Here is a 25,631-nt window from a genome sequence, read left to right on the forward strand (position 1 = left end):
TGCAGAGGTGCCTCCTTATAATACTGCTTCAAAGAGCAAACAAACAAAAATCGTAAGACTGGTTTTGATTGCTTTAGTTTAATATTGGAATGGCTATAAGGACTAACAGATGAATAGTATGTATTTCTTAATGTTGTTAATGATTGGAAGAAAATTGTAAACTGTTGGTTATGTAAAATATTAAAAGATGAAACATAAGCTGATCATGATAACAGCAACTTTTTAAGCAATAAGTTTATTTGTCTTGTCAAAAGCTAAATATTTGGATTTTAACATTGATTATGAAACTAAACATCAACATTGTTGAAAACATATATGAAGAAATGATTCGTAAGAAATAACAGATAAAGACATAAAAGCATTTATACTTCAGTTCACAGATAGAGCTAAAAAAATATAAAAAAAACAACTGATATTTTGTAAAAGTTGCTCAAAACATATCTTAAGAATTGTTTCAAATGTCTTTTACCTAAAATAAACAACCAAAATTGTTGAATATTTTTATGAATTATTTTGGCAAGATAATTTTTTAAATTACTAAATTTACTTATTTATTAGGGTCATTCTCACAAAAAGGTGATTTTTTAAGTCCCTGATTAATAAATATTAGGAAATACACCAGATTTCTTAATATTTTTCTTTATCATTTTTCTTGAAGTTCTTAACTAACAAATTATATGCATTTCTGCTAAATGTATTTAATATTTCATTCTTATTTTTTAATAAACATAACTTCAAAATCCCCTCCGTGGACGTCCCTACGTCTGTGACACAAAATAATTTTTAATGGCTGTTAAACAATTTAAATGTTATTTTAATGATTTTTGTAGTTTTACCTAGTTAAATGCTTTTCATTTAATATTTTTTTAAAAAAAAATTATTTTTATAAAATAAATGACTAGTAAACTTTGTCCATCAAAAATGATGTCTCCCTCCGTGGACAATTAATATAGTTCTGTAAATATGCAATAAAGGGCAGCATATGCGAAATCCCTATAAGACAGCTGCTGGGAGGGGTAACCATTCCATTTTCTAATGTTAAATATCAGTTGTTTTTGTTCTCTTTGGTGTCAGTTTTGGATTGTTGTGTTCAACTGGGGTTTGGCAAAGTTCTCACCGTATACTCCGTGGACATCATAAAGAAGGTAAGAGAAAATTATTTTATTTTTGATAGATGAATTTTAGATTGCAAAAATAGTATATTTAACAAAAAGAACTGCCCCATTTTTGTAACTTTAAAATTAAAAATCAGAAAAATTCAAGAACTAGTTTTTGTCTCCTCCGTGGACGTCCCCTCCGTGGACATAACAAGTCCACGGAGGAGAAGACACAGTCAATGTAAGAGACAATGTGTTAGATAACCATAATACAATTTTAATAATTAAAAAACTATTTTCTTTTAATTGATATTTTTTAAAATGGAACAAATGTGTTAATTTGTTTCTATTTTTAAAGAAAATCAATTAAGTTTAACTTTTTCTTATCGGATAAGTAAATATTGGAAATTTTTCTAAATAATTTCTGTGATGTTTAACATTTTTTTTCTCTTCAAATTTAAGGAAAAAAATTGCAAAACCAAAATTTAAGAAAAGAAAGCAATCAAATGTTCAAATGCAAAGGAGAAGGGAACAGAAAAAACTTAGTATGAGATAAGCTAGACAGAAATTAAAAGAAAACTCTATATTGTTTGAAGAAAGTGAGTGAAAAAAAGAGCAAGAAACTTTAAAATTTGTATCAGAAAAAGATTTAACAGAAAAATCGTTATTAAATGTACTTAAATTTCTAGGAATTGATAGCCGTTTGTGCCCAGGGAAAAAAGAAACAATAACAAGAAGAAAAGAGAAAAAACAAAAACGTTATTTGGATGACAGTATGTTTAACTTGCATAAAATGGTCACAAAAGAGTACCCTTAACACTCAAGTTTCATGTGGAGTCTGAATTTTTATTTCAATAGTCTTTACATTTTAATTTATTAATATTCAGTAAGAGTTACTTAAGAAATTGTACACTTAGGTTAAAAATTGATGTTTCCTTTCATAGCAGCATGATTAATCGGAAGTAGCTCTATCTCTAATAATGAAAGATTTTATTATTTACTTATTAATGATAAACTCATATCAGTTGTGTGTGCCCAATAATTAATGAATTAGTCTTCATTGACATTTTATATTTTATAACATAAAATGTCTCCTCCCTTGACTATTACATCTCCTCCGTGGACAAGGCAGAATTTAAAATATTTTAAATCTTGTAAAAAATAAAATAGAAAACTTGCCCATTATTATAAGGACATACAACAAAAATAAATAAAGGCATTTATGTCATTTTTATAACTTTTTTAATTACTTTAATTTAAGAAATTTTTTTAGTCTATTTATACCTTTTCAGTGAGAATGACCCATTACTTATATACTCTCAATTTTCAGATGTTAAACAATGTGGTAAATAATTCCCGAGACCTAAATTAAGTGAGAAAACTTAAGCAAACTTTGTAATTAAAATATCATACCCTTAAATTTACAGAATTAACAATGACTCATATTAGCCATACAAAAAATATTTTATGTATATACCGAAGCTAACTGAGAATAAATTTTACCAAATGTCGAGCTTTGATTGGGCCTCCATCAAGTATAGCTTCCCCTATAACGTTGACAGCGATGATGCCGACCTGTAAAGCACAATGAGCAAAAAATAAAAGGAATAAATTTCATATTGCTTTATATATGACATGAAAGTTAAACAATAAATTTTCAAACTGTTTTTCAACAACCGCTAAACTCAAATTTTTCTCAAACTATTAAAATTTATCATCAATTAATGTATTCATTGTTTTATAAGACTGAATAAGTAGGAAATATTTCTTTCCTTACATTTACAAAAACACAAACACAAAAATAAGGAAAATACAGTTATGTAATTTATTATTTTAAATTTCGTGTTTTTTTTTTTTTTTTTTTTTTTTTTTTTTTTTTTTTTTTTTTTTGTCTTTTTTTTTGTCTACAGAATGTTTTGAGAGTAATCGAAGAAAACCAGGAGGAAAAAATGTCAACTGTTTAATATATTTTTAATAAAGTTTATAATACATTTAAGGAACATTTATCGAAAACATTTTGAATAAAAATTAATTCAGAATTATATTTAAACATATTCCGTTTAAAGCTTTAAATATAAATTACAATATCATTCTTTAATTAACAATCAAACTCGGTTATGTTCTGAAAGGTTCCCCGAATAATTCATTGATATTTTACTTAAATATTCAATGGAAACAATCATACAAATTTGAACAAAGAGTAAATAGAGAAAGAATAAAAAATTTATAAATTTGGTGTGCAAAACAATTGAGAAAGAGTTAAAAATTCCAAAATTTTGCATGCAAAATAATAGGATTTTAAATTGAAACTTAATTTCAAGTAAATTATATTTAAAATATATTTGCATTATTTCCACTTAAAGTTAAGTAATACTATTTTCTAGCATTGTATTTATATATGTTTTTAGTAAATAATAACTTTGTTATCAGTGAATGACAATAATTATCTCAAACCAAAGTAATGTCATTTTTAAGTCCTTGATTTTACGGAGAAAAAAATCTATAATTAAAATCTGTAAAAAAGAAAAATATTTTATTTAAATGAAATTTCTAATTGGCATTCTATGAAATGTAAGACTACCAACAATCAGAGATCAAACGGTCCAGAAATTTTTACATGCCCAATTTAGCATGGTAGTTTATAAAATACAAGCGAAAAGGAAACTTTTACATACTCAAGTCTTTTTCAAATGCTTATTAATGAAAACATATGAATGTACCTATTGTTTCTAATTTTGTCCAAACAATGTCATAAACAATATCTACATCTGCACTATTTGAAGTAATAATCAGAAGTATAAACATTGACCATGAATAAGCTTGGATGAACTAAATGCAAAGCATTATTAACAAGTATAATTATTATAAGTATAAAGTATTTTCAGCAGGTCCATGCCCTTCAATAAGCCCACTTCCTTCCAACAGAACAACCAATGTTCTAGTTCCTTTGGTAAAATAATTGTTACAAAAAATATTTTATTATGTTTTTTTTTTATTATTTAAATAGGCATTATTACCTAACATGAAAAAGTCTTGTGTATGATTAATAATTGTTATTCTTTAAAGATTCAGAAAACTGATAAAATCAGATATCAGAAACAATATTTATTAGTAAATAACACAATAAAGAATTAATTCTTTAATATGTTATTTTGTTAATAAATAGTGTAACAAAAGTTAATAAATAATTTGTTTTCTAGAGTAAGAAGAATAATTTGAAATTATACATATAATTAAAATACAGAATATTAAATAATTAAAAAATACAAACCTGATTACACAGATTTAGTTTATTTACATGGTTTTGATGAAGAATAATCTTCACAAATTTGGCAATAATATCTAAATTAGCAGATCTGAATTCCCTAGCTTTGAAATTGGTCCCCAAGTTGTCGGATAATGGAATATCACTAAAAACAAATGGCATTTTTAATTCAGGTTGTATACACAACTGTTAAACATATTTATTAACTAAAAGCAGAGTTCCAAAATGGATATTTATTCAGTAATCCTTTTTTTTTTTCAATGACATGCATTTCAGCAATTAATATGAGAGAAATAAAAATATGAGTTTTAAAATGAATTAATTTTATTTCTGACTTGATAAAAAAAAAATTATTCTTATTGTTCATCAGAGAAATAAATCTTATTGTAAGAAAAAAATAATTCAAACAGAGCTTGAAGTTCACACAAGCGATTCCTATCTATTTTAAAACTATTATAACATCAGCTAATAATTCTACAGCCAAACAAATGGGCGCCACAAATCCAATAAGAAGGGGGGGGGGAAATGCTTTCATTAGATTTTAAGGCTCTGTATTAAAGAAGCTATATCAACTAAGATAGAATGCCTCAATTTTCAAAAAAGTTCTTCATGTAGATTTATTAAATATTGCAAAACAGAATATTTTTTCAAAAAATACAACTTTAATAATAATAACTTTTGCAGCAAAATAAAAGTGACAAGAAATTAAAATGCGTGCATAAAATATGTAAAACAATTATTAATTTGTACTATCTCAAAAACTTAATTATTTAGAAATCAATAAAAAAAATTCTAAGAAATTTGATTAAAAATTATGCAGTAAGTTATATTGGAGATTTATTTATTTTGAAAAACAAATTTTTTTGATAAAATTAAGCAAATATAATTAAATTAAACAAATACTAACCCTTGTTTTTCCCACGAAACATTTTGAAGCAATTCAGGCAGAGTGTTTTTCACATCACCCACAAGCAGTTCAATTTTGGAAGCTGAAATAAAATGCACAATAAAAAAAATGAGTGACCAGTAAAAAATGACTAATTAAACTAATATAGAAACATACTAAAAATAATTAAAGCAGTAATAGTAATAGGAAAACTAAAAAACATAGAGAAAGTTATATTACCAATAGAAAATGGATGTGACAAAAGTTGAAATTTGCACAGTTTTGACCTCATTTCCAATCGTAAGATGATTACTTGGGGATAGGAACAAAATCTACAAAAGTTTTGATAAAAGTGATCTCAGGGGAATTTTATACATTTTGATTATTTAATAAAATCGTAATTAAAAATAAGAAAAGTTTTTTTATCAAATTATTGTAATAATCAAGCAAGAATTTTATGTTGGGGTGAAGGAGAAAGGGAAAAATCAGGATTTTTAAAAGGATACACATAAATTTATTTATTTTAAAAAAGCTGAATAGAAATTCTGTATTTTTAATATCACAATTAATAATATTAAATGTTATTAATCATATTCACGATACATTATATTGTATAAGATTTTAAAAAAAGGTATTAATACATTTTAGAGGATGAGCAAAAAATCGCAAGACTAATATAAATTCCGGTGATGCTTAATTAATTGTGGTAATTGGTAATAAGAGCTGTAGAAATAAGAACTTTAAATACTAGTATAGGTATGGTGGTAATAGGTTTTTTCACATCCTCCCGAAACAGATAAATAATGATTTTTATTAATCATGAAAAAATTTATCATTTACTGAATTTTTGCTTGCTTTACTGTTTAAGAATGAACATAAATACGAGACAAAATAACATGTCTTCTGTACTAAGTAGTTTCAGGCCAGGATAGGACAGGAGTTCGAATCCAAAGAAACCATGTGCATTAAATGGTGACTGGTGCATGTTAAATCAGTCCAGATCACAAAGTTCTCCAACTTCCCATAACAAATGATGAATACCTCTATAGGTACTGAATTGGAGATTGATCGTTCTCTTGTTCAGGTCAAAATTAAGATCTGTGGATTAATGAATAGATGTATGAATGGGTCCGTCCTGTAAATCAGGCTGCGACATTTGTGAGTGTGGCTGAAATCGTATTCTTGGTCATAAATAATGACACTGAAAAACTAGAAATGCACCCTCTACGTTAAATTTGCTTGGTTTCCCAAGCAGGCTTGCTAGCATGGCAAGCGGGCAATAGAAACAACAACAACTAAAGTAGTTTCAATTCTAAAGTACTTTTAAAATAAGTTTTTCATCTATTAAGAATTGAAAGTGTTCATTCAACGGTAACTGATGACATTAGATGATTTTATCAATGCACCTATTGCATACTAGGCAAAAGCTTTTGGACAAAATATATTTCAGAAAGATATAAATTAAAAAATAAATTCTTCCTAAAAAAATAAAATGAAATTTTTGTTACCCTAGATTTTATCTACTTTGAAAGAAAAACACTAGAGCCAAGCTTTTTTGAGTAAATTTTCTACTTCGGGCAATTTTTCTTGCAGAATTTTCAAAAATTGCCAAAATGTTCTATTATTTTGGGGTAGGTGCCAATATGGTGATTTTCCCAATATTAATGCGATGGTTTGAAATCTGGTAGAAATTTACAATAGAGTGCTCCTTTTGTAATTATAAGAATAGTGATACAAAAATAGGAAAATATGTACAGTAAAAGTTCCAAGTTACAGTGCACAATACAAGGGGCGCTCTATTGTACACTATATCCGTCAAAATATTTTTTTTTACACAATTACTAAATTTACCTAAGGGAAATAATTTTAAAAAAAATTAGAAACTTATGCAAAAGTTAAATGAAAAAATTTCTTGCGTTAGCCAGCAAGGGTTGAACAGAAAACATCTTTTTTTTTTTAAATTTTACCATCAGTTGTGGCTTACTTTGGTGACATCCAACCTCTAGCAGTTGGGCGTTGATTATTTAATTCAGCCGCTGGATAATAGTCATCTTCACCCGTAATTTTTATAACAGAAAAAGGTATTCGCTTGATCATATTTTAATTTAGAATCAGTCCCAAATATTCAAACGTACAAATTATCTGCCTTACTAGCGACTTCGGAATCACCAATCACAGCATAATGCTATAAAATATATTTAATAATCCTGAAAGAAAATAAATTACAAGTAATATGTTTATCGAAATAAAGCTATATTTAATATATTAATGGGAAGAAACTTTCGTTTTCTACCGGTTACCAGGTGCATTTGTTAGTAAACAAAACAAAGATTACGAGCATGGTTACGGTTCGTTAGTCCCACAGCTGTCACGCAAAACTTTTTGTTACAGTTGAATCAGATAAATTATAAAATGCAAAAATATATGTTTCAAGAATTTAGGTTTTTCATGAAAAATATTTTCAAAAATTTTCATCAGCTTATTTGATTCAATTTTTATGAAATAAAATTGAAAAGTTTTATTCGAAACCCTTATGAAAAGTTTAATCGTTTGCCACAAGATGGCAGCACTACTGTGGCTAAGCATATCAATCTTAATTTAAAAAACTCGCTGATCAAGTTCTCGCTTGTATCTCAGAATCAGCATACGTGATTTTCTTGCATTCAGTGTGATTGATTTGACCAAGTACAAACCCCATTACAGCGACCCTCCCATTATAACATGATGCATGAAGTCCCATTTGCTATTCAATTGACACAATGTCATTTTAATGTCCATTAAAACATCCACAATCAACCGCTCATTGCTTTACTTTGTGGAGACCAAAATTCAGTCATTGAAATAAGAATAAGTTTCAAAAAAACTATTTAAGCCATTTTTTCCATTGATGTTACTACACAATAAATGTAAAACATCTTGAATCCCCTTTGAATGAAGATGAACAAGGATTTTACTAAATCTTAGGTGGAAATAGTTTATGATGCATAATTCATGGTATTGTAACAGGTATTCATTGTACTTATGCCTAATTGTGCGTTTGGCAATACTATCCTTTTCTTTCTTCTAAAGCTCGAAAACAATACTTGATTGCTTCCAGTAAGATATTTTAGAAATACCAAATGCGTAAATAGGTAGGGGCTAGTGTTAGAGTGCAAACAGTTTGTTTTTTTCAATTTGCCGTAAAAATTGCTAATCATTAATTTTAATAAATCTAGTATTTCTTTAATTAAAATTCAAATCTTATCTTTACTTTGAGTAATACCTTAGCTAATTTGTATGCATACTTTTTTTAGCAATTTTAAGCAAGACGGATGCTTTTGCCCTAATTATCATTAATTATTATATTATATACATATATAAACTTTTACTTTTATATGTCTATAAATAAAATGAACATTCGCTAGCAACGCGTTATTTCGATTTCTTTTTTCATTTATTTATTCTTTTAATTTTAATCCAGCATTAAATAAGTTTAAATTATTAAACGTAACCTGCTGAAAAAAACAGCATTAAAAGTTACATTAGTTTAGAAGAAAAAAATTTATCGAAGTAATTTTGTAAATTCACAAGGGAAACTCAAATCGAAAAATTTTAAAAGTTGCAATTACTCTTTAATTTTTACCATTGTTTCATCGCATTATAAAGTTCCATTTTAAAGTTTTTGATTTATAAAAGTAAGAATACCAATCAATGTAAAGTTTCTGATACAGCAGCGACAGCAATGGCAATAAATATTAAAAATAATTATAATAATAATAGAAAGGTCTATTTTTCTCTTATAAGTGCGTAAGATTTTACAAGAATAAAGGGCTTTAAACCTGAATGTCTTATCGAAAATAGCTCATATATCATCGCTGATCTTTCATTTTTCAATGTTTATATTATCGTGTGTGCAATCTCCGGACATCTCTCAGTTGAAGAATAAGACGCACATTTTTTTCACGTGGTCAGTCATTCATGTTTTTCATGATTCAGTTCAAAACAATCAAAGCTAATGAAGGATGGTGAATGTTCCACGAAATTTTTATACGGGTTAGTCAGAGGCGTTGAGAGGTAAGGGACTGCCCAGGACAACCTCGAATAAATTTCCCGGGGAGGGGGTGTAATTTATTCGAGGGGATACATAAAAAGGGTACATTAGAAAATAAGGTTGTAGTCGCTGAAATACAGTCGAACCTCTATTCGACGAAGTCGCTAAATCCCGACAATAAGTTCGTTAAATGGAAAATTCGATAAATAGAAAATCACCTGTTGAAATACTTAGACAACAAGAAACAGGCTTTAAATTCATAAACACTATATATAATTAAAGTAGTAACTGATACACCTTTATCTTGTAAACTAGTATCTACTGTTTATTTTATAAATCTTAGCCATGAAAGAAATCTGCATCGAAAGCAAGAATACAGCAAAACATTATCAAGTGTTACACTATCGTGCAGCATACATTTTCAACTAAAAAAAAGCTAAATTTATGTATAAAATTATGCGTTCTTAAGTTTAATTGCTACTGATAAAATCCGGTAATCTTGTCTGAGTTTTTCGTTTGAAATGCAAAAAAAAACAGGGAAAGGGATTTTACTGCTTTCTCTAAAAGTTAAGCAGCTTCGAAAATCAATTCAAAGTCGTTTCCCCCATAAAATCCGTTAACAGGCTTGAAATGTTTTGAAATATTTTGGGAAACAGGGAAAGCGGATGCGAAATAAAAATTCGTAGAATAGAAAATTCACTTCGCCATTTGGAAGTTATTTTGCGAAGAAGTTTCCAAAATGTTCTTAGTTCCTCGAAAAAAATCGCAAAATAGAGAAATTCGCAAAATGGAAGTTCGTTAAATAGAAGTCCGACTGTAATTACAAACCTTATAGAGTTATTGAAGTCCTTTGTAAAACTTGTGAACTTCTCCTGGTTTAAGCCGGAGATTTTCCTCGCATTAACCCCTTTTGTCCCGACTTTATATTTTGAAATGATACAAGAAGTGGTTTTATGGAAAAGGTGGTATAATATATTATCGAAATTAATTGGTTTTTCTACTGTTAGGGCATTCAAAAAGTTTTTGATAGATCAAAAAGTACTTGCTCCTTTTAATTCTAGATCTAGTCAGAAATAACTAAATCTTTGTGGTCTCTGAGAATCTTTTAATTCACCCAGATAAATGAAAATTCTGAAAAAAGTTTCCCACCACAATGAATGTCTTTGAAAAAAGGAACTGTCCTAAATATATGACGCTGGGCGTTAACCGGTTAAGTTGCAGTCAAATTAAATTGTACTCAATCTTATGATTTAACTTCTGAATTAACACGTTCACGCCGGGTGTTGCGCCTGAAAGCGGGACGGAAAAGAGAAAATACTGGTAGAAGAACTATTTCAATATTAGATAATATTCGGGAGGATTCTCAAACAATTCACTGTAAGGAAATTTATCACGGCGAAGAAGCAATTCCATATAAAAATTGCATCCGTTAAAAACAATTGATAGTTATGGATTTTTATTATTCCCGGAAAAAAACTAAAAAAATAAATTTATTTGTTACCAGTTTTTACTCCGGTTCGCCGCCCGATGAGACAATCTAGCGTGACCCGCCAGTGGGTCACCCCGGCGTGAATGTGTTAAAATGATTGTGACTACCTCGACATTCCAATAATTCAATGAAACTTAACAAATATCAAAGTTTATTTACATTCTAAAAATAAGAGGATTGTCTTCAAAAAGCAAAGTTTTCTTAAATAACTAATAACTTTACCGTATTTCTTAAAAAGCTTTCCCCAAATTTGTTACCAGTATACTAAAAACCGCTGTAATTGTAAAATATCCGTGTACCGTACGAAATTTTGAGGCGTGATTTACCAAAATTTTTTAAAGCTTACTACAACAGTTACATGGCCATACTTCCGGAGGGGCAAATGAATTTTTCTTAAAATTGATCACGTGATACCATGGTTCAATTTAAAAGGAAACACTGTTAAATTTAGCATCACATCATGATTTTTATTTTATTTTATAACCGGTGTTGAACAGCGGACTTGGGCTTACGTTTATCAATGTTCCATTTGATTTGTAATTCTGAACTGAACCCAGAAGTCAAGTGTTCTCCTCTAGATCAATCATAGCGAGAAAGTAGCCTTCGTTAAGAACTTTTTGCATCACATGGAGAGAGAAACCCTAGGGCTAGGGTTTGTAACCCACCATGATTCATCTACCACTAATTACGTTTAATTTCAGCACTATGGTTGGAGCGAGCAAGGTTTGAACACTAGCCACCTCTGTGATTCGAACCTGGGTCATCTTATTTTATAGCGAGCGCTCCATTCTCTGTACCATGGCGGCTCCCACAATATGGTGGTCGCCAAGATGCAAGGTAGAATAATTCAAGATGCATAGATTATGGTTCAACTCTGAACTAGTAGGCAAACTTGATTTATACGAGATATATTTGTTTTGAATTTTAGCTTAAAAAGAAGCTCTCATTTTAACGTATGGAAACGTATTTTTAAAGCTCTAATCCAACTCTAAATCAACACCATTATCTTGTTTTTGAATCATTTGCTTATCAGCCAGTAAAGAAGATGTTACGAAGATTTACTATATGTGGTTGCCTTTTGGAATCAACATCCGATAACACATCTGTTTTTATTACTTTTCTTCTTTTTAATGCTTCTTGTCCCTATCGTTTGCACGATATTAAAAACTTATCACTATCTCGCTGAAATTTTGTTATCAGAAAGTTAGACTTCAGACGAGTTAACGTGATTAAAATAACTTACAAAAAGGGTACAACTTTCGGTTCATGAGCGATATATTACTTCGATTGTTTCGCAATGCCTTTGAAGGAGTCTATATAAGGAAAGAAATTTCATTTCGCAAAGCTCTGCCCTAGTTATATAAATTTTTTTTTTTTTTTTGAATGAAAATATAAAAAGTTCACTATTGATAAATGTTAAACCGGACTTGATTGATAAAATCAATAATATGTTGCTGAAATTTTAATAAGTTCGTTCTGTTAACACATTGCTGACCGGCAACTTTTCTGAAAATTATCCCAAGTGCCCGGCTATTGTTTTGGAAGCAGATGTGGAAGTAAAAACAATATAAATAAACTTTAAAATTTTTTAATTTTTAATGTCGTATGATAAAAAGTATAACATTCACCTTTGTGTAATGGTACACCACAAGTTTTGCAAATATATAGGGTTTCGTAAAGTTATAATAAATTGGCAGAGAATTAAATAGTAAAACTTGAAAAGTAAGGAATATTACGCCCACTTTTTAAAATAGTCACCACGAGATCACTGCTAACGAAAAAACGAGTTAAGTCGTGACCGGTCACCAACGTTTGACCGCAAAAACACGAGTTAACTCGTGACCGATCAGCAATACGTTAATAGTGATATATAATAAAGAGAACACATCAAACACATGTGATTATGCCAGCGTCTCTCTTTTAAGCGGAAGGTTTTCCTCATGTATAAAAAACGACAGTAAATTTTATGTTTTACAATTTTATTTCTGATTTAATACCTTTGTTTGAAATGATTTTGTTCACCACTATATACTAAGAATTTAAATTAATATATAGGACTTGACACAACACTCAAGACCTAGCCAACGGAATATCACCCTCAAGCCCACCTCAACCACGGACGATCTCCTGCCCCACCTGATTTACAACATCTACCTCAGATCTGCTTAGGCAGTATTTTAAGAACTTTCCCATTGAGATGAATGAGTTGGGGCCCCTCACGGGGCCGATACTTAGATAACTATGTGACATAGGCATAGGCGAGAACTTGAACTACACATTTCACCTCCGACGCCTCATATCATAACTATCAAGGCAAATGATCAACCTTTCTGAAAATAACATTTCCTCATGTCGATACAATTCTGAACAACTCAAAAATCAAAAAAACACAACTATAGAGCAAGCTGCTCGTTTAATTTTTTGATTCCGTTTTAGTTATTCAAGAAAAGTGCTTGAAGCGTTCATAAAAGCAACTCCACTGCCTGTTTACCTCAATGCTCATCCAAAACAGTGTTAAAATTCCAGATGAATGGGATAGGGGTCGCTTCGCGGCCCAGGTGCCCAATAAAATCAAAACACTAGGACTAGGAGAACTTCAACTTCATAAGGCCTCAGACGCCCAGTTCCATTACAACGAACGAACGAGAATTTCAACTTTTTCTAAAACATTTAATCTTTCCATCGTTCGGCGAATTCTTATGCATTCCCTGTATGGTGTAATATCATAGAAACTCAACTAAAGAGAACAATAAGATTTTAAAATAAAACACGTTGAAGAATAACAGGAGCCACCCGGATTCATCAAAAATTTAAATACAAACCTAAAAAATTTTTTTTCCAACATAATTTTTCAAAAATTAATAGCTACTTCTTCTACAAAGCAATAAATGCAATACGATAAATTTCAATAAATTATATCAGGAAACAATTTTTTTGTCGCATTTATACAAGTACTGCTACATTCAGGTATGGGGATTTCGAATTTGAAATTAGTTTTGTTCGGAAAGCTACGAATATTTTTCAAAATGGCACGAATATTTTCCAAAAACGGCTATGCCTAGGGCCCACGAAAGGTATAATCCGGCTCTGTGCCTAGGGCCTACGAAAGGTATAATCCGGCTCTGCATCCTTTAAAAAGTCTACTGCAGAACAATTGCGTTCATGCATCCATGATAGCCAATAGCTAGTCATTAGGTGGGGGGGGGGGGGCANGGGGGGGGGGGGGGCAAAAGACTCTAGACCAGCGGGTTCGAAATTTTTTTCAACTATGGAACAATAAATTAATCTTCTTTTAGCGGAACCCCGAGATTTAATAAATTTCATTAGCAATTGTGAGTAAATTAATCAAAGAAGAGCTACTAAATATTTGGAAAATATTTAATGATTTAAATTTTATTATTTTGAAAATATTTAATGACATAAATTTCATTATTTTAAAAATATTTAACGAATGTATGAAATGTGAAGTTTTTTTTTTAATAATATCGCTTTACTAGTTTTAAAATTGGGTCTTATGTCAGAAAATTGGATTTTCAGGTCTTAAGCGGCATTTAATCTAGTTCACAGTTTAATTTTAGTGTATGCTTAAAATGAAAATGCATGAACTGAAATGTTGTTTTAGTTGAAATAAAAAGGAATAGTGGCGAAAATAAATGCAGAGAATGATTATCAGTGAAAAATACTTCTTCATTGTTATTTTAATTTGATACGAAATACTGATGCAGTTTTTCAATTATGCATAATACAGATTCATTATCCTTTTCATTATTCATTCAATATATTGCTATTAAAAAATATTTTTTTATTTTTTCACAAGCATTTTAATTAAATAATTTAATAAAAATAACAGGAACGATAATTAAATCAAGAATAAAAAAATTATATAAATTTTATGACAGATTTCAAAAATCGTAAGTGATTAAAAATGTCCTAATTCTCTGAACTCTTGTGACCCTTCCACGGAACCCTAGGGTTCCGCGAAACACCGTTTGATAACCGCTGCTCTAGACTTCAACACAGCATCATTTTCATAATTAATTTCTATGTGTCACGGAAGAAGTTAACGAAAGTTACGGCTCTTTCGGATAAATAAATTGAAGGGGAAAAAAGAAAACAATTCGGTACACGAGTCCGCGTTTGGCGCAATTCCAGGTCTTTGGCGGCAACATTATGACTAAGTTTTCTAGGGCAGGATATTCCATTTGGCATCACCTCAAAATATACTAAAACAAGTTTCAATTGTGTATGAAAATCTAAGAAACGTTTTCAAACGCATTTTGATTGGAAATCCAAATAAAATTGCTATAAGTTTTCATAAGTTAAAAAAATACTTATTTAAAAAAAAATTAATTTCGAATACTAATTTTATTTGTCTTTATGAATTTAAACCGAAAATTTCATCGTGCATGAATTGCGTACTTAGAATGAAAAAATGATGATGAAATGATTTGAGCATTGTGTTGAGAAACTACTTGTAATTGAGAAACCACAGTAAACATGTTTACTGATAAAATTTTAATCAAATTATCTATTTATCATTTTTATATTAATTAATTTTCATATCAATTAATTTTAGATTAATTAATTTTTCATAATTTAATTTTACATTAATTAATTTTACATGATTTAATTTTATATTAATTAATTTTTCATAATTTAATTTTATATTAATTAATTTTACATGATTTAATTTTATATTAATTAATTTTACATTAATTAGTTTTTAGAATGCCCCCCAAATAATATATCGTCTTTTGTTTCAGAGGACAATTAGAATTTGTTTAAAGTGGTATGGTGTTAAAATTATTGTATAAAATTGGTCCTCGGTAATAAATGTTTTCTCATTTTTTTAAGTCGTATAAATAATGAAATATTATTTTGGAATATAGTTTTCTCAACTATAAACAGGCCTGCCTACTTTGAACGCCTTAGGTTCGCTGCGACGTGAAAATTTAATGTTCCGGAAAGGGTTAAGTTCAATAAAAGTTTAATAAGAATTCTCTGCGTTTTAAAAATTAGTTTAGTGCCACTGTAAAACATATTTGGAACAAACCTCAAATGTTGGAGGATGTGGAAAGTGCCCAAACGATAATCAAGTCCTTAAAATAAACTTCTTTTTTTTTATTTCTCCGCTAAAGAGTCCTAACACTTTAAATGATTTGCAATAAACAATTTAATAAATGACCAAATATTGCAGAGGAAAAAAACCTTAAACAGACGCTGTACCAATAAAAGTCAATTTTAATAAAGCTAGATTAATTGCATTCATTTCCTTATCATTGAGGCCGGAAACGTTTTCGGTCGCTAAGCCTTGTCAGCCAATCTTTCAATGTAAATCTTCCGTTCAACTTTAAATGTGTGTAGGGTATTTTAATTTATTGGTCTCTTTTATAAATGTCAGTAAACAGACTTCAATTTTGTAAACATAATAACGTTTTAATTAAGTTTTGTATTTGTTTTTCTCGGTCATAGTGAATTTCGGAACTACGTTTACAATGGTCAATTGAGGATTTTATTACGAGATAGTGAAATATACGAATTCGATGTTTTCGAGGGGGGGGGGAGTGAAAAAAAATGAACGAAAAAATGTAGAATTATTTATACATTAAATATATAAATATTGTATTAAATATTCTTTTGAAATAAGCTATACAAATTAAAGCTGTAGTTTAAAGAAGAAATTGTCCAAATTAATAGCACTTTTCGAAAATTTGTCAATTTTTTTTTCTTTTACATATCAATGTTTATTTCCCGTGTCTTTCATGTCATCAGTTTAAGAATACCTTTAAATTGTAATTTACGTGAAAAAAGTTCTGACATTTAAAAATTTGATTAACAAACTATTTTAATCATTCTATTAATTTGTGAAATTGTACTGAAGGGATTAAAATTTTGACTGTGTCTACCTTCACCTATCAAAAGTTACCTCAAGCATCACCTCCTAAATCAGAAAGCCTCCACACGGTCTTTTATGAGTAGTCCGCGCAGACTATTTAAAAGTGAACCAGTTGTACTTTACTTACTTTTATTTACAAAAATTGGGCACCTGGGCCTCTTAGCGGCCCCTATCACATACGTCTAGAAATTTACAGAAAATTTATAGTAATAACATTTTGAATTTAGCAGTCGATGTGGTAGATAATAGAAAAACAAGCACTTTGTTTGAGTAAATATAACATTTGAATATCTGATTCATCGAATCTAAGTTGACNATTTTTCTCCATGGTTGCTAAGCAACGAACTTGTCTCAGAAGAAATTCTTCGAACCTTCTAGCCCATTGGGCAGCTCTAGTGCGACGTAAATGAACTACAACAACAACCACCATAGTGTGTTCTTTAGTGATAGTGAAGATTTCGTGGAAGATTCTGAATGAAAGTTGACTCTGCGATGTTTAGGAAAAATTTTGTCAAATTTCTCTTCACAAAGCGATAAAAAAAATTCTTTGATTTTTCTCCATGGTTGCTAAGCAACGAACTTGTCTCAGAAGAAATTCTTCGAACCTTCTAGCCCATTGGGCAGCTCTAGTGCGACGTAAATGAACTACAACAACAACCACCATAGTGTGTTCTTTAGTGATAGTGAAGATTTCGTGGAAGATTCTGAATGAAAGTTGACTCTGCGATGTTTAGGAAAAATTTTGTCAAATTTCTCTTCACAAAGCGATAAAAAAAATTCTTTGATTTTTCTCCATGGTTGCTAAGCAACGAACTTGTCTCAGAAGAAATTCTTCGAACCTTCTAGCCCATTGGGCAGCTCTAGTGCGACGTAAATGAACTACAACAACAACCACCATAGTGTGTTCTTTAGTGATAGTGAAGATTTCGTGGAAGATTCTGAATGAAAGTTGACTCTGCGATGTTTAGGAAAAATTTTGTCAAATTTCTCTTCACAAAGCGATAAAAAAAATTCTTTGATTTTTCTCCATGGTTGCTAAGCAACGAACTTGTCTCAGAAGAAATTCTTCGAACCTTCTAGCCCATTGGGCAGCTCTAGTGCGACGTAAATGAACTACAACAACAACCACCATAGTGTGTTCTTTAGTGATAGTGAAGATTTCGTGGAAGATTCTGAATGAAAGTTGACTCTGCGATGTTTAGGAAAAATTTTGTCAAATTTCTCTTCACAAAGCGATAAAAAAAATTCTTTGATTTTTCTCCATGGTTGCTAAGCAACGAACTTGTCTCAGAAGAAATTCTTCGAACCTTCTAGCCCATTGGGCAGCTCTAGTGCGACGTAAATGAACTACAACAACAACCACCATAGTGTGTTCTTTAGTGATAGTGAAGATTTCGTGGAAGATTCTGAATGAAAGTTGACTCTGCGATGTTTAGGAAAAATTTTGTCAAATTTCTCTTCACAAAGCGATAAAAAAAATTCTTTGATTTTTCTCCATGGTTGCTAAGCAACGAACTTGTCTCAGAAGAAATTCTTCGAACCTTCTAGCCCATTGGGCAGCTCTAGTGCGACGTAAATGAACTACAACAACAACCACCATAGTGTGTTCTTTAGTGATAGTGAAGATTTCGTGGAAGATTCTGAATGAAAGTTGACTCTGCGATGTTTAGGAAAAATTTTGTCAAATTTCTCTTCACAAAGCGATAAAAAAAATTCTTTGATTTTTCTCCATGGTTGCTAAGCAACGAACTTGTCTCAGAAGAAATTCTTCGAACCTTCTAGCCCATTGGGCAGCTCTAGTGCGACGTAAATGAACTACAACAACAACCACCATAGTGTGTTCTTTAGTGATAGTGAAGATTTCGTGGAAGATTCTGAATGAAAGTTGACTCTGCGATGTTTAGGAAAAATTTTGTCAAATTTCTCTTCACAAAGCGATAAAAAAAATTCTTTGATTTTTCTCCATGGTTGCTAAGCAACGAACTTGTCTCAGAAGAAATTCTTCGAACCTTCTAGCCCATTGGGCAGCTCTAGTGCGACGTAAATGAACTACAACAACAACCACCATAGTGTGTTCTTTAGTGATAGTGAAGATTTCGTGGAAGATTCTGAATGAAAGTTGACTCTGCGATGTTTAGGAAAAATTTTGTCAAATTTCTCTTCACAAAGCGATAAAAAAAATTCTTTGATTTTTCTCCATGGTTGCTAAGCAACGAACTTGTCTCAGAAGAAATTCTTCGAACCTTCTAGCCCATTGGGCAGCTCTAGTGCGACGTAAATGAACTACAACAACAACCACCATAGTGTGTTCTTTAGTGATAGTGAAGATTTCGTGGAAGATTCTGAATGAAAGTTGACTCTGCGATGTTTAGGAAAAATTTTGTCAAATTTCTCTTCACAAAGCGATAAAAAAAATTCTTTGATTTTTCTCCATGGTTGCTAAGCAACGAACTTGTCTCAGAAGAAATTCTTCGAACCTTCTAGCCCATTGGGCAGCTCTAGTGCGACGTAAATGAACTACAACAACAACCACCATAGTGTGTTCTTTAGTGATAGTGAAGATTTCGTGGAAGATTCTGAATGAAAGTTGACTCTGCGATGTTTAGGAAAAATTTTGTCAAATTTCTCTTCACAAAGCGATAAAAAAAATTCTTTGATTTTTCTCCATGGTTGCTAAGCAACGAACTTGTCTCAGAAGAAATTCTTCGAACCTTCTAGCCCATTGGGCAGCTCTAGTGCGACGTAAATGAACTACAACAACAACCACCATAGTGTGTTCTTTAGTGATAGTGATGAGTACTGAGCGAGTAACTGGCCAGAAAGGCTACTTCCAAACTCAAAATTAAATGTTGTCTAGAATGATTTATTTGCACTGAAATCAGTTTGAATTATTAGTGTTACTGTGTTAGTAAGAGTGAGAAGAAGCAAATTAGTTCAGTTGGATGCTTGCGTATAATTATATGGTGGCCTATGTGAATATGTGATACATGCGTGACCGTGACTTCATTTGCTGGGTCTAATCACGTGGTTGTCCATGGCATGTTAAAATAAGCTTTAAGGCTTGGGTTTATAATCAAGCTGAATCAATTTTCGAATCAAATTTAATTGGATACCTGCAAGCGACATAAGCGTAAGTGTGAACGGTGATTAGTTGATCCACGTGTGACATCACTTGATGGTATCCAATTAACGATTACAGAACCAGATTGAACTAAGATAGCATTATTTTTACATTTATTTTATCTTGTTTTATTGAATTTGCTTATTTATTTTATCTTGCTTACTTGAATTTGCTTATTTATTTCATCTTGTCTCATTTAATTAATTTTTTTATTTCTTTAATTAGACGAGTACACTTGAGTGCTAATGAATTAGTCTAGGATCTATCACTCTAAATACGTGGAAAAGTTAAAAAGTGGTAGTAATTTTACGACGACAAATTGTATTTTATTATGATTATTACTACCAAATTATTTTAACAATACTACATAAATCTCAACCAGAGACTTCACCAATTTTAAGCCCTTGCGAATTATGTTTTTCAGTATTGCTGAACTAAACCAGAATTTTTTTGAACAAGTAGATTATTTTTGAATTTTTTTTAAAATTTAAAGCAGTTCTCCATACGACCTTTATAAAGGTCGTTGAACAGCCCACCTAATTTTTGCGCTTACGACTACCAATACTCAACTCCTTAGCCTTGTAATTTTGAACCCAATCCAGAAGACAAAGCACTTCTAGATCAAGCATTGTGAGAAATTTGCCTTTGGGGAGGACTTTTTGATTGAATTAACCCGCATTTTTCGTTACATGGAGAGCAAAATCACGAAACCCTCCCGAAGTTAGCCTAACGGCAAGGGAACTCTAAGCCATTTTACGTCAGCAGTGTGGTCGGTGCAAGCCGGATGCGGAATTCGTATCGACCAGCTACCGCTGGGATTCGAAGCTGGTAGCTCTCCCTGAGCCATCATGGCTCGATCTATATGACCTTACATTTATCTGTTTAAACTACTTGTGTTTAGTGATGGACAAAATTCATTTAATATTCATCTATAAGTATATAAATTCTACCACTGCAAGGAAATATATTTTCTGAAACTACTACTGATCCTTAATGGTCGGAGTCTCTGATCCTAACTACTTTAATGATACAAATTTTGTATAAACATATGTTATACAATTTAAGCACAAAGAAATGTAATTTAACAACCTCAACTAAGCACTAGTTTGTGAAAGAAATATTTATGTGCCAGCTGCAACCTTTTTGTTCGAAAGTTAATAAAAATATCTGAATTCAGGAAGTGTTTTAAGACAGAGCTTAATTTTTCCAGAGCAATATTCGAACTTTTATAGTCCTTGTTTTGCGTTATTGGTCAAATTTCCTTTTGAACTATTGGATTCGAATCGTAAACTTTTTAATAAATGTCGTAAAGTTTTTTAATTTGAAGATGATATATAGAAAATATTTTTATTAAATAAGACAATAAAATTTAAGAATATTTTATATCTTTCAGTAGCTCTCGCGAAAGTTTTCAGAATTAAATAATATTTTAGAATTATTACTTTGTTACATATTGATAGTTCCCAAATCTTCCAGAAAATTTTATTCCGATACTATTTTTTTTCTTCTTTTAATGGTGGGCACTGGATGCGCGGCGCTGGACTAATGGCGGGCACTGGCTATATAGCGGAATGAATTGTCCCATTGACCAGGAGTGCCAGAACTGCTACTCTCTTCTCGTTACCCAGTGGGCACCTGTGGCGAAGCCACGACGGTGGAGCAGCGTCGCCCACGTCACACAACCACAAACCCGTTTATAGGGCGGGTCACATTCACACACAAGGGAGAAAGGACATAGAACACAGGGAGAAAGAGACATCCATGCCCTGAGCTGGATTCGAACCCGCAAAAATCGGCTCCGCAGTCAGGCACGCTAACCACTCGGCCACCTGGTCGGCTATTCCGATATTATAAATTCGACGAAAAGTTCATTCTTTTTTTTACTTAATTTCAAAATATATAAATTTATTTTAAAATGATTTTGTCTACCACTAAATATAATAATTTATGTAAAAAAAATTTGAAACAATATATGTAGCTTTAGCGAGTTATAAAAAAATTCCCACCAATAACTGTCATTTAAATCATCTCTGGAGAAATTAAATTTTAATGATTGATTTATCAGTGATAGAGTTTCATACTTTTAAGAAGTAATTATTGCAAATTTGCTTAATTTTTATCCAATGCAAATGAAATTTTTATTTTAATCCGCAATGCTATACCACAGTGTTTCCCAAACTTATGACTTTTGTGTACGCTTTTGTGCACGTTTTTCGTAACGCTGTGTACCACTAATAAAAAAATGAATGCATATTTTACCATAAAAAATTGCATAAGAGTTAAAAATCACAGCTGGCTGTTGACACCATTAATTATTAACTGTTAACTCCGCAAAAAATAGCCAATAGGAAAATACGTAATCGTAAATTTTCATGGCTAGTTTTATTTTTAAATAAAATATTTTGAAATTTTCGTTTGTTGCAAGATATTTTGCTTAAGAACGCTTATCCCAGCTAAACTGTTCTCGTACCCCTGGAGGTACGAGTACCACACTTTGGGAAACACTGCTATACGACAATAAGCGGTTCATATGTCATTAATTTCTTTTAAAAAATGCTTGCCATTCAGCGTGTTAATCTAACCTAAGAAAGAAACCTTTCCCAACTGGTAAGAAATTAATGAATATTTCAACATAAAATTATGTACATATGTGTGTATCAAAAATACTAATAACTAAGTACGTATTTAATCTTTATTTTATTTCATTACGTTCTTAAATTTGCTTCTTTAAGCATAGGTCTTTTAATCTAATACAAAAAGAATTATCTCCAGAAGTGGAGAGCCTCCTGAAATACGAAGCAGTGCTGAGCTTTTGGAGGGCAGAATAGTTCCAAAAACGATGAAAGCTGTAACAGATTTGGTGTTACCCTGCTGGGTGCATTACAAAGAGGCTTGTCACACTACCCCCCTATATTTAATTCATTGTATCGTATAGTTATTGCATTGCATTCTTAATTTTAAAAGGTTTCGCAGAATTTTCTCCTTATACGTATTATACACAACATTAACCAGCCTATTTAATATCTTGTGAAATAGTTAATTAATAATTTTTATAATATATGTATATTTTGTAATGCATACAGTCTGACTGGGCTCCTGAGACCAAGAATGGCCTTTTCCCATTCATCCTTAAATGAGAACTTATGCAAAAAAACCAAAAGACAGATTACATAAAATGCGACAAATAATGGCACTTCGCCATGGTAATAAATAACAAATAATTGAATGTATAGAAAAAGTACAAGACATAATAACAAGTAGGGGAGCGATATTTACAAAATTTGAGAAGAATTAGCAAATATTCAAGATCAGACATATCAGGATCATAGCCATTATAGTATACCGTCCCGATTAAACACCACACGTGTCGGGCTTCTTTTGACACTAAAAGTTACTTTTTCGCAAATGTACAACAGCAAAAATTTAGAATTATTGATAAAATATTTTTATTAAAAAAACTGGTAGCTTTAAAATTTTTTAACCTTGAGCTTCACAAGGCTTGTCACACTACACCTCTATATTTAATTGTATCGAAGAGTTATTTCATTGCCTTCTTAATTTCAAAAGGTTTCGCAGAATTTCCCCCTTCTCTTCATTGGTGGTAGGTTAATTACTTATACGTATTGTACACAACGTTAGCAAGCCTATTTAATATCTTGTGAAATATTTAATAAATAATTTTTGTAATATATAATAAATGCATTCAGTCTGGTCTGACTGGTTTAGCTGGGCTCCTGAGGCCAAGAATGGCCCTTTTCCCATTCATCCTAAAATGACAACTTATACAAAAAACACAAGACAGATTACATAAAATACAACAAATGGCGCTTGTTAAGGTAGAGAAAAAAGAATGGCACTTTGCCATGGTAATAAGCAACAAATAATTGAATGTGTAGAAAAAGTGCAAGACATAATTACAAGTACCTCCTATATCAGATACCCTCCACACGGTTTTTCATAAGTAGTCCGCGCAGACTATTTAAAAAGTGAACCGGTTGTGCGCATGAATTTTAAAAGTACTTGAGAAAACTTTATTACAGATATTTGAGAATTGAATCTGTAATATGGTATACAAGTCAAATCAATTGTATTCATAAATTAAACAAATTTTTTGACTTTTATTTGCTACCACTTTCTTATTTTTACTAGATTTTCTCTTAATGGGCCTTTTCGTATACAATATCTTCATAATGGTCTGATCGAACTGCCTATAAAAAATCGTGTGGAGGCTTTCAGTTGTAGAAGGCGTTGTATTTACAAGAAGAAGAATCATATACCCATACCTGCCAACTCTTCCGGAAGATTTTATTTACCAAATATGAGAAGAATTAGAAATTCTGTTTAACAAAATAGAGATCCGACCGTCCCGATTATTACGCTCGTGTCGGGTTGCTATGATTTTTGATAATAGTCAACGCACTTCGCGATCATCAGTTGAAATTTAGAATAAATAATAAAATATTTTTATTTAAGAAAGTGGTAGTTTTAAAAATTTCAAATTATTGTTTTAGTATTATATTGTTTATTATTAGAATTTTATAATTTTTATGTTCATAATTTCAATATGAAATGCAAACTGGAATTCTTGCTAAGTATCGTAATCGTAACTAGTACCTAAATGAAATATTGGATAAGTAACTTCACAACGTTGGACTAGTGCAACAAATATTAGGAGGAAAACGAAGTAGGACAGCTTACCGACAGTTAATCGATACGACAGAATTGATATTTATTCTTTACGCATAATTTCTTATATATAACTTTGATTTTTGCTATTTTTTTAACATAATACAAACCCAGAGAATATCAATATGTGAACTATCTTAAAAATGAAAGAATTTGTTTTTATTAAAATCTTTTAAATACAGTGACACGGCGGATTATATTAGTAAACCATTTGAGGAACAGCAAATTTCGACTGAAAATTTTCGTCAAGTAGGACTAAATCACGTGCGAGTTCAGACACGGGGATGCCACATGCAACGAAAAATATAAAAGTGGTGATTAATGAAAATCCAAAATCTATTAAAAAAGTAAATAAAAATTAGCAAGTTTATCTAACATACTTCTCTCAGTATACTGCTGAAAGTGATTTTTTGAGACTTGGAGTTAGACTGAGGTTGTGTACGGACTCCGTCATCTACTCTAATCAGGTCCTTAGGCAACTGAGATAATGGCATTAATAGTGGTCATCGTAAGAGAAATAACGGATGCTATAAGGTGAGTTTAGTTTGTACTATTGTCTATCATCTAAGTTAGGAGTGAATTAGGTTAGGAGAAATTAGTTAAGGCTAAGTTAGGAGAAATTTTTAAGCTTGGAAACTAAATGGACTCAAAACCACATTAAACATAGTGCTTAATGTAAACATCATGGAAAGATTAAAATATATATATCTATATTTTTTTGATAATCTAAGTGAGAAAAATATTATGGAAGGGTGAAACATCATAGTATATTCCCATACATTTGAGCAGAGGAGGAAAGGGAAGGCTCAAGACATGGAATTGGTCATCTCCCCTGAGGGCATATTCGAGTGTTGCGATAGCGAAAGGGTTAAAGTACTATTTTCATAAAATTGAGTTGAATCACAGAAGGTCTAATGTGCCATCCCGAAAAAATCAAGATATCCCACGCAAATCAAGATATCATATCTCTTTTAGCAGTAATTGACACTAGTGATGACTGGATTTATTTCCTAAGATCTTACGCGCAAAAACATTGTATTGAAAGTCGACGTAATGATTTGGACTTCGACGTACTATTGAAAACGAACAATGATAATCAAGATTAAATATCCCCTATCTGAACATCCAGTAGCTTGTTTTGTCACTTCACGAACATACATT

At 30.9% G+C, this 25,631-nt stretch overlaps 1 protein-coding gene across 1 annotated transcript in view; it reads right to left on the reverse strand.

Moving 5' to 3' along the window:
* The window catches only part of LOC107448841 (centrosomal protein of 104 kDa), a 39,315-nt gene extending 31,746 nt beyond the window's left edge, over window positions 1-7,569 (reverse strand). The window contains exons 1-5 of the mRNA XM_071185831.1: window positions 7,233-7,569; window positions 5,489-5,580; window positions 5,270-5,351; window positions 4,369-4,507; window positions 2,601-2,672 (exon numbers count right to left, since the gene is read on the reverse strand). Coding sequence (XP_071041932.1) covers window positions 2,601-2,672; window positions 4,369-4,507; window positions 5,270-5,351; window positions 5,489-5,580; window positions 7,233-7,345 — 498 coding nt within the window. The 5' untranslated portion in view covers window positions 7,346-7,569. The remainder of the gene's footprint in view (window positions 1-2,600; window positions 2,673-4,368; window positions 4,508-5,269; window positions 5,352-5,488; window positions 5,581-7,232) is intronic.
* Window positions 7,570-25,631: the final 18,062 nt, after the last annotated feature.

This window comes from Parasteatoda tepidariorum, chromosome 9 (assembly GCF_043381705.1).
Source record: "Parasteatoda tepidariorum isolate YZ-2023 chromosome 9, CAS_Ptep_4.0, whole genome shotgun sequence".
Lineage (NCBI taxonomy): Eukaryota > Metazoa > Arthropoda > Arachnida > Araneae > Theridiidae > Parasteatoda > Parasteatoda tepidariorum.